This window comes from Erpetoichthys calabaricus, chromosome 14 (assembly GCF_900747795.2).
Source record: "Erpetoichthys calabaricus chromosome 14, fErpCal1.3, whole genome shotgun sequence".
NCBI classification, from domain to species: Eukaryota; Metazoa; Chordata; class Cladistia; order Polypteriformes; family Polypteridae; genus Erpetoichthys; species Erpetoichthys calabaricus.
This window is the reverse complement of record NC_041407.2, coordinates 30,072,204-30,085,723: the sequence shown is the minus strand read 5'-3', so window position 1 is coordinate 30,085,723 and position 13,520 is coordinate 30,072,204. Positions and strand designations below refer to the sequence as shown.

Sequence of the window (13,520 nt, the reverse complement as noted above, 5' to 3'; positions counted from 1 at the left end):
CCCTCTCATCCACCGGGGTAAACCCCAATGTACAGGCTCCAAGTCGGGGGGCAATAAGTATACCCACACCCGCTCGGCGCCTCTCACCGGGGGCAACTCCAGAGTGGTAGAGAGTCCAGCCCCTCTTAAGGAGATTGGTTCCAGAGTCCAAGCTGTGCGTCGAGGTGAGTCCAACTATATCTAGCCTGAACCTCTCAACCTCGTGCACTAGCTCAGGCTCCTTCCCCTTCAGAGAGGTGACATTCCACGTCCCAAGAGCCAGTTTCTGTAGCCGAGGATCGGACCGCCAAGGTCCCCGCCTTCGGCCACCACCCAACTCACACTGCACCCGACCTCCTTGGCCCCTCCCATACGTGCAGCTATGTGTGTGGATAGTGCAGCTCAGGCTCCATGAGAGTGGGTGAGCACTTAAAAGGGGGATGGTCTGCACGTTCATCAGACCAGTCGGCTAAGCCATCCCTCATTAACACTCCGCAAAGGCACTTATAGGAGTTGAAGAATGAATCAAGAAGAGTGTGCAGAGCTGAGTTGGAGCCAATGGTGCTGGCAGGAGGCGAGCGGTCGGGGAAGCCCTGCAGAGAAGTGTATGCAGAGGTACTGCAGGGGTGAACTTTGGGGGCAGGAGTGACAACCATCCTGAGTCTGCTTTTATCTGTTTGATCCTGTTGAAGGACGAGAATATTTATGGAATAATCCAGCTGCCCCATTGATATCCCTGAAGGTGCACATTTCTTCAAGGTGTAGAATATTGGGCCCCTACCATTTCAGTCCAAAAAACATTTCCCCATACTCAAGATACTTCAGATTACTTGTGATGTACCCTGGGAGAGTCACCAGCAGTTAAGCCTATTAACAGTTGTGGCGAACAGCTGGGGGTGGTACCCAGCCAGGACCCCTGGAAGAGGGATTATGCCTCCTCCGGACCACGAGGGGACAGCCGCCCTGGATGGTATGGGAACCACAGGAACAGAGCAAGGAAGCTCAACCCTATAGGGGCCCATGCTCACCGCCAGGGGGTGCCCCGATGCCTGAAAAGCCCTAGACATCAGCACTTCCGCCACACCTGGAGGTGCTGGCGGACGGATTACCAGGGACACCTGGAGTGCTTCCGGGTGCTCGTGCGGCACTTCCGCCACACCAGGAAGTGCTGCAGGAAGCTCATCTGGAGGCACCTGGAGCACGTCCGGGTGAACATTAAAGGGGCTGCCTCCCTCCATTTGGCAGCTGGAGTCGGGTGGAAGAGGACGGAGCGAAGCTCGAAGGAGAGGAGTGGAGGCGGTCGGAGAGAGAGAGAGGCATTGTTGGAAGGCCTGGACTTATGGGTGCTTGGTGCAGGGGCACCGGGTTGTGTGCGCACTTGTAAATAGTATGTATAATAAACGTGTGTGTGGTTTGAAACCATTTGTGTCTGCCTGTCTGTGTCCGGGCTGCTCTCCACATAGTGTACTTGCATTTGAGCTTTATGTCTGAAATATGGCTTACATGCTTTTATATTTAGCAGACTAGATTACTGCAATGCACTCCTAACAGGACCACCTAAGAAAAACACACCGGTAGTAAATACCCACCACCCCCCCACTCCATCCAAATTAAATGTTTTTACCTTTTTTAATGTATGTGGACTGTCGCAGAAAGCCAGGACTGTTGTCTGGCCGGGACGCAAAGATTATGGAAGAACCAGGGGAGAGAGCATATTCAGGGCATTACCTCCCTCACCTGGGTGGCAGCAGTGCCTCGGACTCCAAAAGGGCTCCATGGGAGTTGGAGTTTGGAGCAACCCTGTTGGGTTCTGTGGGCACCGCCAGGGGCTGCTGCAGGAACGACTAGGCCCTTTGTTGCAGCATGTCCGTCATGCACTTACCTTTCCTACATTTGTTTTCTGACTGTGTATGAGAATGTACATCTGGAGACAACCCGTTAAAAAGTGTGTAGTGAATGGCGGCGCAATCCTGCGCTGCAAAGGCTAAACCGCTTCTTCCTAAAACACCTACCACCAGTTCCTCCAGTCCCATGCATTTTAAACAAAAAACTGAATAGCGCATAAGATATTTCTGTAGCACCTCTCACAACACATGTCAAGTGACGCAGTCATCTGCTTTATCCAAATCTCCAAAACACATGTTTGAGGTCTGACACAAAAAAAGGAGCCCATGCCTGTAACTCTTTTTATTTAACAAATTAAGAAAATTAACTACACCTTCGAAATACTGTAGCTCCCTTCTGAGTTGATACAGAGCTAGATACAGTTCTGCCAATATTCAAAGCAATTCTGCAGATCATTTTCTGAAAGGCTGTTGAGGATATCCGTCATTTTTACTTTCACATCTTGTACTGCAAAAAAATGAGTTCCTTTGAGCACCGACTTGTGCCATTCAAAAATGCGTGCGCAAGACTTTCACTCTTCACCATAAACCTCTGTCAGTAATTTAAAAGTTTCTGTCACGGATTTCTTCAGAGTCACAAGAAGCTTGATGTTCACTCACCGCTCACTCTTGCACATTTTCCGAACGAGGGTTAAGAAAACGTCTATACTTGAACACGCGTCCTGAGTGAATCGATCGAGTCACTGTGACAGGTTAGAACAGGCCCTATAACCATCTCTTTGTTTCTCCTCTCCCACTCCTGGTTTTCAAGTGTGATGGACGACCGGCTTCAGACTCCAGTCGCCACCCCCAGGCCGTCAGGAGGAGCCCTCCGGACAGCATGATCATGCCCCGAGTTCCAGCAGGGCCTCATGGACTATGTAGTTTGTATACACAGCCCTGCTGGATACCTTGGGGACCACCAGGAGTCGCTGTAGGTGAGCTCGTGGCCTCTTATGTGCCCTATAACCCGGGAGTACGTCACAGTCACGTGACAGGAAGGAACGACGTGCTCCCGGGGTGAAGAAAGGACTGTTTACCCTGACCCGGAGGGAATAAGGACTTGTGGGTTTGGCCAGGAACCACTTCAGGGTCAGGGCATATAAAAGGACTGTGGGAAAGCCCAGACACTGAGCTAAGCTGGGAGGAAGGGTGGCAAGTGTCTGGGCAAGGAGGAGAGAGTATTGTTTAGAGAGAATAGTGTTTATATGAGTGTGGTGTGGAGAGTGCTTTGTGCACGGTTTATTTATAAAATAAATAATATTTATACATTCACCTGGTGTTCAGAGTGGTACCTGAGGGTTCAAGAGGTGGACTACACTTCTATCTGTTACACAAGCTATACGGTTAGTCTCGTTTACTAGTATACTCTTACGCATTCTCTTGTCTACAAAACACATGTAATCTGTTTCGTATTTCATCAAGCACAAATAAGTCGTCCATAAAAATTCTTCCTTTTAATCATTACTAGTGGCATAAAGAAATCTATCGACTATAATGGCCTTTCTAATCCCAGAATTTGCCCGGTTATGTCTCTCTTTGCAAACATGAAGTCTTATAATTGAAAGCAATGGAGCAATACAGATTGGGTCACTGGTATAAAAGATCAATACAATTGTGAATAATATGCTTCTACATCCACATAATTTTTACATATTTTTTAACAAATTATTAAACTCCCTCTGGGGTGTTTTAACTTTGAGGTGGCGGCATGTATAGCTTTTTGATGTGTTTAAAACTTCCTTCTTTGGTACTCGACTGCTGAATGGCCTTCATGCATCAATGTATATACCTGCCTGGTACATGCACTCAGGAAAATGACCTTGCTCTTATAAATAAAAATAACTTGAGATACACTTTTTCAAGTTCTCATTATTATGATAGCGGAGATAAAGCCCGGTTAACAAATTAACCGACTCTCCAGTTCACAGCTGCACATTGCACTTTGTGGGAGAGAGCAGCACAACTCTGTTTCCAGGAATTCAGATTGGTTCATAACAGACGTGTAAATTCTAAGAAGAGAGATGAGGAGAGAAGGAGGAGTATGCAAGAAACCCACCAGTATCTTGATGAAAAACTAAGGACCTCCCATGAACAATCATAAACGCTGCCCTAAACTCGAGAGATATCAGAAATACTGTAGGTCTGATCAGATCAGCCTCTAGTCGTCTATAGAGACTACACCTACAAGATAATCGAAATTGGAGGAGAACTCCAAAGATGGCATAGGCACTGCTTGGACACAGGCTGAAAGTGGTGGCACTAGATAGTGTGGCTACTGATGTATGGGCAGAGATGTATTTTACCTTGAAATGTAGTAGATGAACCAAGACTAGAAAGGCATTATCTTCCCAGGTTTAATAGAACTTTTGCTTCCTCCAACATAGACTACTGTTAATGGAGGAGATTAACCCCATAATGCTGGCAGAGGGGTCAGGAGCATAAACAATGAAAGAACTATAATTTTGACCGATAAAATATTACTATCCTCTGTTTCCGTCCATCCAGTCCCCCATCTTCTCTTGACTGAAATGGTCGGCTGGTGGATGCCAGCTTGGTGGCTGAAGACTTTACTATTTGAACTAATGCCAGCTTCCACTGAAACTCCTATATAATTACACATGGCTGTGCTTGCAAATCTCTGACTTCATTGTGATAATCTGGGATTGCTATCCAGAGATGTTTCTTAATTTTCAAAGGAATTTAGAGATTATTTTTCCTATTGTGGCAGTGTAAAGTTCCTTTCTTTTGTGCACACGGGTAGCCCTGAAACCAACTGAGCTACCTCCTCACTATTCATTGTCTTTTGTAGCTGTGTCTGTACTTTCTTATTGGACTCTGGTTTAGTTTCCAGCCTGGTCACTCACTGAACTGTTTTTCTTTGACAATTTAGTTTCTTCTCACGTCTCATGACGCCGTCTGAATAGAATTCTGGTCAAGTGAACGTGAACTTGTGTATAAGTGAGTTTTGCACTGGTTCTTCCATTACAGTTGATGTTCCTGTCACAGCAACACCATCCTCACAACAATCTATTGGACTCGGTTTCTTAAAAATATATGAATATATTGTAAGTGCCCAGAAGGATGGATGGACATCTCAGCCAGTATCAAGGAGGATTCCTTGCCCAGCCAGGAAGACATAATGGAAGGATGGCCAGATTGTGGGCACTACTCGTTCAGAGCGCCTTTTAATTTCCGTCCTAGCTGGGATACCGGAAGGAAGACTGGACTGGTGAGAGCTGGAGGCCGGGAGTCATCCCCAAATTAATAGCTGGTAGTGTTTCTCGCAAGTAGTGTCTATTTGAATACTACAAGGATGCATGGGAACTGTAGTTCAGAAGCACAGCCTTGTAGGGGTCCTTGGGTGATGATAGTGGGCGCTGCCGGCAGAGGACCTCTACAGTTTCCGTATGACCTAGAAGTGCCTCCAACAAGCCACAACATGCCACCAGAAGTACTCCTGGGTCTGGCTTAAAAGGAGCCCATCGCCATATCTCAAGGAGTCAGAACTGGGAGGCAGCAAGTGAAACTCACTGGAGGAGAGAAGGAGAGGGAGAAGGAGAGACAGAGCGTTTAAGTCTGTATACTGGCTACAGTAAATTATTATTTTTGAGCTGTGTGGACTAAAAATACTTCATTTGAATGCAAAGATGTGTTGGGTCATATGTGTCTGAGGTTTGGGGGCTTGGTGGTGCCCCCTACTTTCTGAGCACCTAGATATTTGGTATGTTCTGTAAAAAAGGCTTCACTCATAATGCGGAGCCTGTCTAAAGGGACCAAAGCTATCTAAGAATGAATGAAGCTGCACTAAACTTGTGGTTTCTGCTCAACCGTCACTTGTTTAGCTTTGTAGTGACATAACAAAGCTGTTTAACCACCGCCAGCAGCAGTCACGCTGCAAGTCAAGTGATTTTGCAGGGTATTGGTAACTGTTACATTTCCGCTTGTTTTCTTGGAACCATAAGAAGCATTAAGGGTTTTCCGATGAATTTTTCTTATGTTTGCTCAAAGGAAAAAAAGCCAATCCTTCTATATAAAGTATTCAGAGGAGCTATTTCACAATTGCTCATGCTCAAACACACACACACACGGTAAACTTTGTAACTGCAGTGTGCAGATTTGATTAACGGTTTTGATGGCAGAAGGTAGATACTGAAGTGGGTGCCTTCCTTTCTCATGTGCTTTCAGGTTTAGAACATGGAAGGCAGAACACAATGGCTCTCTCAGCCCTTTATTCTGGTCATTGAGTTGTCTCTTTCACTTACAACCCCTTTAAAGCTAACTTAAGGTTTTATTTATCAACCAGGGGAAAACAGCATTAAAGGTTTTCCCAAATCCTGTATGACCAGCAGGGGGTGTTGCCGTACTCCAAACCTCACACACAACCACCATGACACAAGTCCTGGGTTCCCAAATATAAGGTTTATTTGTACAAATAGCTTACAAACGGTTTTGAAAGTAACACAACACATATGTTCTCTCCTCTCCTCTCTTTTCCTTCTCCCACCTGACACCAACTCACCTGTATGAGGTTGAGTGGCTTCTTTTATCTTAGACCCAGGAGTATTTCCAGTGCTAGGGCATAGCCCAAGCACTTTGGGGTCAAGTGGAAGCCCCACAAAGTAGGGATCATGGATCCCTGCACTAATCCTTTGCAGCACCCACAGAACCCGATATTACTGCCCTATAGGACTACAGTTCCCAGCATGTCTTGTGGTTGTCCACACAGGTAGTCTGCCACCTAGTGTGTCGGCGGTGCATGTAGCCCTGCTAAGTTGCCTCCCTCTGTACCACACTGGCCTCTCAGGTGGGTATTGTTCCTCAGTCCAACCCTGCCACCCAGTGTACCCACTGCCACAATGGCATCTTTTGCCTTTCTCCCGGGAGAGGCAGGATGATCCTTGCCTTCCTTTTTGTGCCTCCAAAGGGCTGACTTCCCATCCAGGTAAGGAAACTTGCCCCATCCTGGTGAGGACGCCAGCCCTTGTGCGCCATCTATCACACCAGTCAGCCTGACATTATGGTGGTCCCAGTTATAATCAGTGCTATTTAAGGGGAAAGAAACCCAGTGTAGGGCTAGTTCCTACGGTGTTCAACCTGGGTGTCAAATCTGTGTTCAAAGGATTAAATGACCGAAGAATGCTAACTTTAGGTTTTTTAGATAGACTTTAGGTAGACTGTATTATTCCAGAGGGAAATTTGCATCAAAATATGAAGAGATACAAACTTTCAGATGATCTCAGGGGGTCAGAGATATTTAATAGGACCTACAGAACCGAATTATGTCTCAGACTTAAGAGTACTTCAGCGTCTCAGTCTCAGTGCCCTGCTGAAGTCATTGGGCGTTGTTACCCTCATCTTCAATTCTGTTTCCAGGTATATTTCTGCCTTGTGTATCAATGATCATTTTTGCCTTCTGCTTGATTACGTTCCTGCCTAGTCCTTTTGAAAGTGTTTAATTATCTACCCCTTCTAGCTACTGAAATTATTTCCATTGCTCCATATGCAGTTACTACAAGTATTACAAAGAAGAGTCCACACTTTAGCTTCTCTATCTGCTACTCTCGCTACTTCAAGCACTGCTCTTCCCTAAAATGGTGAACTCAATTGGCACTGAAGCTGAATAAGAGCTGGAATGTAAGAATTCCAGCAGTAGTCTTGGGCCACCTGAAAGACTTCAGACTTCCACCATCACATGACCCTTTCCAGTTTGCCTATCGCTCAAACCATTCTACTGAAGATACCATATCATCTCCTCTTCATTTGGCCTTGTCCCATCTGGTCAAAAGAGACACCTATGTTAGAATGCTTTTCATTGACTTCAGTTTAGCTTTTAATATCCTCGTCCCTTAGAAGCTCAAAGGAAAGCAGTGTCTGCTAAGCTACAACACATCCCTACACAACTGGATCCCGGACTTCCTGACTGACTATCGACCCTAGATAGTCCACATCGTAAACAACGTCTCCAGTACAATCACACTAAGCACCAGCGCCCCCCAAGGCAGTGTACTCAGCCCACTTTTGTTGACTCTGCTGACTCACGATTGTACAGCTGCGTACAGCTCTAATATCATCATTAAGTTTGCTGATGACATAACAGGGCTGGGGATCATCAGCAGTGGGGATAAGTCAGCTTAGAGAATGGAGATACAGACTGATTTAAGAGCAACAATCTGTATCTTAATGTAGACAAGATGAAAGAGATGATTTCTGACTTCAAGAAATCTCATGCTGTCCTCATGCCACTGACCATCGAGTTACCAGCAGTAGAATTAGTCAAGAGCACCAAATTCCTTGGTGTGCATCTGGCAGCCAACCTTACTTGGTCACTTGACACCACCTCCATAGCCAAGAAGCACACCAACATCTCCACTTCCTTCGGCGGCAGAAGAAGACAAGCCTACCTCACCCCATTCTTACCACATTCTACAGGGGCAACATCAAGAGCGTTCTGAACAGCTATATCAATGTCTGGTTTGGGAATTGCAATACTTCTGACCATAAGTTCATACAACAGATAGTGCACATAGCAGAAAAGATCAGTGGGACCTCTCTGCCCTCCATTAAAGACACTTTTATAAAGCGTTGCATCTACAAAGCCCACAGCATGGTGAAGGACCACTCCCACCTCTCCCATGGTCTCTTTGTTCCACTTCCATCTGGCAGAAGGTACTGTAGCATCTGAACCAGCTCTGCAAAGTTCTGTAACAGCTTCTGCCTCTTGACTGTCTGGACTCTGAACTCTGTGCTGCCCCCCTGCCCTGACATCTTCTCCTAGTAGTTTACTTATATGGAGTACATTGTTGCACCTACTGCTACTGTTGTCTTTTGTTACTGGTTGATTTATTATGCATTTAGTACTATTTCAAATTATTACTATCTATTTACTTACCTATTATTTATTATTTATTTATTTATTATATTACCTGTCTTGCACTTGTCTGGTGTTTATGGATATATTGCACAGCAGTCTTGGAGAACGTAATTTCATGTCATTGTAGGCTGCAGTGCTTTATAAGAATGGTTTGACAATAAAGCCACTTGACATGACTTGAGTAAGAAATATTTTACATTGCCATTGACACAAGGCTGCCAATCACAGGGAACACCCTGCCCCAACGTAATATTAGTAGCACAGGAGATGAATACTCCTCTGGCAAAAATATATGAACATAACAGTGGAAGGAAATATTAAGAGCCATCAAGCAGTTAGGTGGCATCAGGGAAGCAGGAGGAAATATCCCAAGACACTCCTGACCCTGGAATTACTTCTTGACTGGGGCCTAAAAGGTAAGTGTGCTTGGAGTTGGGAGGATTGAAGTAGATATCTGGCAGGAGGAAGAGAAAACAGTCAAAAGTGAGAGGGTAGGAGCAAGCAGGTGGACAATATCAAGGTAGGAAAGTGGACTAGTCATTCTACTAAGGAGATAAAGATTGCAATGACCGCATAGGAAGCACCAGGGGCTGGAAATTTGTTATTCCATTTTTCTCTTATCACTGTGTCCTATTACAGGCATCCATCCATTTTCCAACCCATTGAATCCGAACACAGGGGTCTGCTGGAGCCAATCCCAGGGCACAAGGCAGGAACCAATCCCGGGCAGGGTGCCATCCCACTGCAAGACAAACACAAACACCAAGCACACACTCGGACCAATTTAGAATCGCCAATCCACCTAACCTGCATGTCTTTGGACTGTGGGAGGAAACCCATGCAGACACGGGGAGAACATGCAAACTCCACACTGGGAGGACCCGGGAAGTGAACCCAGGTCCCCAGGTCTCCCAACTGCGAGGCAGCAGCGCTACCCACTAGCCACCGTGCCGCCCCACAGGCATCCTTCTATAGTATATTATTTCTGTCATAATAAACTCCCTTCCTTATATCTTGTATGTACTTTGACGTTCTTGGCTTCATTTGAGTTTGGAATCTTCTAACAAGCATCCTTTTAAGGTCAACACCTTGTGCAATAAGTTCCCTTTCAAAGTGGAGAAGTGTGACAACAGAGAGTCTGAAGTAGAAGTGAGCCCAGGAAAAACATCAAAAAACAAGATCCAATAAAGCAATCCACAGAGGCAGTGGAAAAAGGTGCCTGACTTTTTTCAAATATTTGGCTATTTTTGAGGACTTCATTCTAAAAAAAGTAAATCTGCAATTTGCTAATTTGGTCTATCTTTGCAATAGGGCTGATAATATGCCAACACTCTGAACTGGTATTCCATCTGCAAGTCAGCAGCTTCAATGCCAGCTGTAGTGGAGCCTGTAAAAACGGCAAGCCTGCCAAAGTCACATAAGAATTAGAGGCTAGTGTGACAACAGCGAGCTGTCCTTTTAAGAACAGCGAGCCACCTAAAAGAGCGATGAAAAGAGTAGGAGTCCATTGGCACTCAACGACAATGAGTAATGCAGTGGCGCAGTGCTACATTGGTGTTAGCAGTGGGATGAACAGAAGACCTACAGCCCAATTTAGAAAAGCACCAAGTTCTACAGAGAACCAGAATGGACTTGCTGGGCTCTTCTGATCAGTTGATGGACAGTTTTGAAGTTGAGATCAGGGATCTGGAGTGCTGTTTGCATATCTGTACATGAATGAAGACTGCTGACAGACTGTAAACTCATCAGCTACACATTCACTTCTCCATCTGCTAAGGTCCATTTACCTGGAAGTGTGGTTGGTGGCAGAACGTTCGGTTCCTATAAGTGAGGAAAAGTGGAGCAGCTTGAGTTGCCACTAGTCTCCGGTGAGCAGTATGTGGCAGGGCCGACAGCACGATTGTGCAGCCAAGGCATGAGACAGATCATATAGTGGCTTTACAGAAGGCAGAATCCCCAGGGCCTGGAACACTAGTTACAGCATCGGTGAAGGAAAACAGCCAGAGGATACACAGAGGGAGGTTCATGTGCCTACTGTATATTATATAAATGTAATTAATTATTATTATTATATAATGAACAGATCACTGCACAGAAGTTCAGCTCAGCACTCAACACCCTTGCTAGTCAATTTGAAAGTGCAGTGCTCAAAATCCAGTTGCACCATCTGACAACAAAGAGGTCAAGACAACCATTTCAGTGTCTTTGTCACTGACTGCCTGACTGCTGAGGAACCGAAGACCACCTTGTCATTTTGAAGAGTTTGTGCACCGTTGCAAGGAATTGGAAGTGGTTGCTGGGGACAGTGACTTTGAAGGGGGGCTGTATAACAGCATTGCATCATGTAAATAAGCAGCTTCAGCACCAGCTGCAGGGGAGTCTTTAAAGAGGACAAGCCTGCATGTGAAGTCCCACTTGAGCAGAAACAGTGAGCCGCATAAAAGACTGATGTAAAGAGCAAGCATCCATCAGCTAACGGTGGTGGAACAAATTATCTTGTGTAAAATATTGCATATTGATTTTTTTGAACAGCACAATGTTGAGGGGACCCAACAAATTGACTTTGAGTTATCCTCTTCCCATATAAATACGATGAAAGAAAGCCACTTGTCAGTTTTCTTTAGTGCTTCACACATTTTTGAGTGATTAAATAAAACCTGCATGTGTTAGAGTATTAAATCCACTTAATCCAGGATTGCATGGCGTGTCCGTTGCAAAGCAAGAACCCAAGTTGTGTTGTGGTATATACTGAAATTATTTGAAAACACCTGAAATTTACCATAATCTAGAAGGCTGCCAGTTCAAGTCCCATTACTGTCAGAAGGGATCCCACTCTGTTGTGCCCTTGAGCAAGGCCCTTAACCAGACAATTGTTCCAGGGGCACCGTACAAAGGCTAAGCCTGTGCTCTGACCCCTAAAGGTCTTGCAAAAAGACAATTTCCCCTCTGGGATTAGCAGTCAATTACACTGGTCAACAAGCATTTTGCTACTGGGATTCTTTCAACTGTACTTTAACAAATTTCACTTGCTGACTCCAAATCTGAAAACCGTTTTCGTCCAGCACGTCCCATTTTTTAGTTATGATGTTCCAGGTGTTGGACAACTAGGGTGACTGGACAGTAACGGCGATGCATTTCAGCATTTAAGAATTAAGTTTGGTCTTGAGAGAAGTGAAGCCAAAATTAAGGAAGGTGTTTTTGTTGGCCCTGAAATCCGTGAACTGGTGCTTGACGATGAGTTCAAAAAGAAACTGAAGCCAACTGAATCAGCACCCTCATTCGTGCAGGTTGTCCAGAATTTTCTTGACAGTCACAGAGCAGAGAATTATACTGAGCTTGTGGAGAATATGCTGAAAGTATATTAGCTGACGGGAGAGACAGAATTTTTACATTCTCATCTCGACTTTTTTCCACCAAATCTAAGCGATGTCAGAGATGAGCATGGGGAAAGATTTCATCAAGGTAATGGAAAACCGATGTCAGGGAAAATTTACTCCGAGCATGATGGGTGACTACTGTTGGTTCATGCAAAGAGAGACGGGTGTGCAGTACAAGCGCAAAAGCAATTGCCTCAGACAATTTTTGAGCACGCTGACCTCGCTTTTATATAGAGGTAAATTGACATAAACATGTTTTAAAGTGTCTCTGGTATCGTCTCCTGGTTTGTTTTCAGAATAAACACAATCAAATAATTTTGGTGGGGCAGAGTTCATACTCTAGATATTGTTTTGATATATTATATTAATATTCAAAAGTGTCAAAACGGCAATGATGTGTACCTCAAAAATCTGATGTGCAAGCTTAATTCCGATTTCATATATGAACTCAGATGTAAAAAACTTAATAGAGAGCTGGTCAAAAAATATTTTTTTGTAGACCAGTGTTATCAATAAAAAAAAAATCAATATTATCAAAAAATCACTGGCAAGTTTAAGATAATGCATACATTTCATGTATTCCTGCGTCAGTCAGTCCACTCAGCTGAGTCCTGGCATTTCTGATTCTCACTCATTGATAAGCTAAAAACATTTTGGGTCAAAAAGGCGGGTACTTGTGCTGGCAGACTGTTCAAGCATTTGTACCAATCCTGATGGGTAATTAAATGGAAGCACTCACCTTTTTCATTAGCATGTAAATATGAGTCTGGGCGGCATCAAGTACATAGCGATGGGGGTTCTGCAAGCCCTTCACAGTGATGTCCATGGTCTTCCCATCAATGTTAATCCACCGCCTGGCCCCCGGAGCAAGGAAGGTTCTGTAGGAGGACACAGAAATAAATGACGTCTGTTAAAGTTCTGTTGACAATATGCCATTCAATACCGAAGAGAGGAGAATGGTCTTGCCTTGCCTAAATGAAATTTCATGCACTTTGCACAAGTTCTGACCGTAAGGACACTACACGTTCCATCTTACGTGTTTTTTTTCCTATTTTGTGCTTTATGATTTTTTTCTTTACATTTGCAGAGGGTGCAAGCTGTTTGAATTTGATTGTGTGCAAGGCTCTGAGATCATCTACTGAGAAACGTGCTGTAAAAGGCACTATTAAAAATCAAAAACATTGAGTAATAATGAATCATGGGAACACGTGTTGCATCACTTCTTCAGCTTTAGTGACAGCCTAAGTGACCCTGACAGCAGGGAGTTTGAGACAGAAATGATGGTTCAAGAAAGGTGCGAGATTAAGCAGTCTAAGTGGAGGTGAGAAGACACAACTTGTGCCCCAACTTTTCTCTGGGCAGTGTTGGTCTCCCAGTAACACAAGAAACACCACTGCAGCTGGTGTG

The 13,520-nt window shown here is 44.7% G+C and overlaps 1 protein-coding gene across 2 annotated transcripts in view; it reads right to left on the bottom strand.

Moving 5' to 3' along the window:
• LOC114665051 (regulator of G-protein signaling 9-like) overlaps nucleotides 1-13,520 on the bottom strand; it is a 200,797-nt gene that overhangs the window by 27,527 nt on the left and 159,750 nt on the right. For both annotated transcript variants that reach the window (XM_028819421.2, XM_028819422.2), the window contains exon 15: nucleotides 12,853-12,991. In XM_028819421.2, coding sequence (XP_028675254.2) covers nucleotides 12,853-12,991 — 139 coding nt within the window. The remainder of the gene's footprint in view (nucleotides 1-12,852; nucleotides 12,992-13,520) is intronic.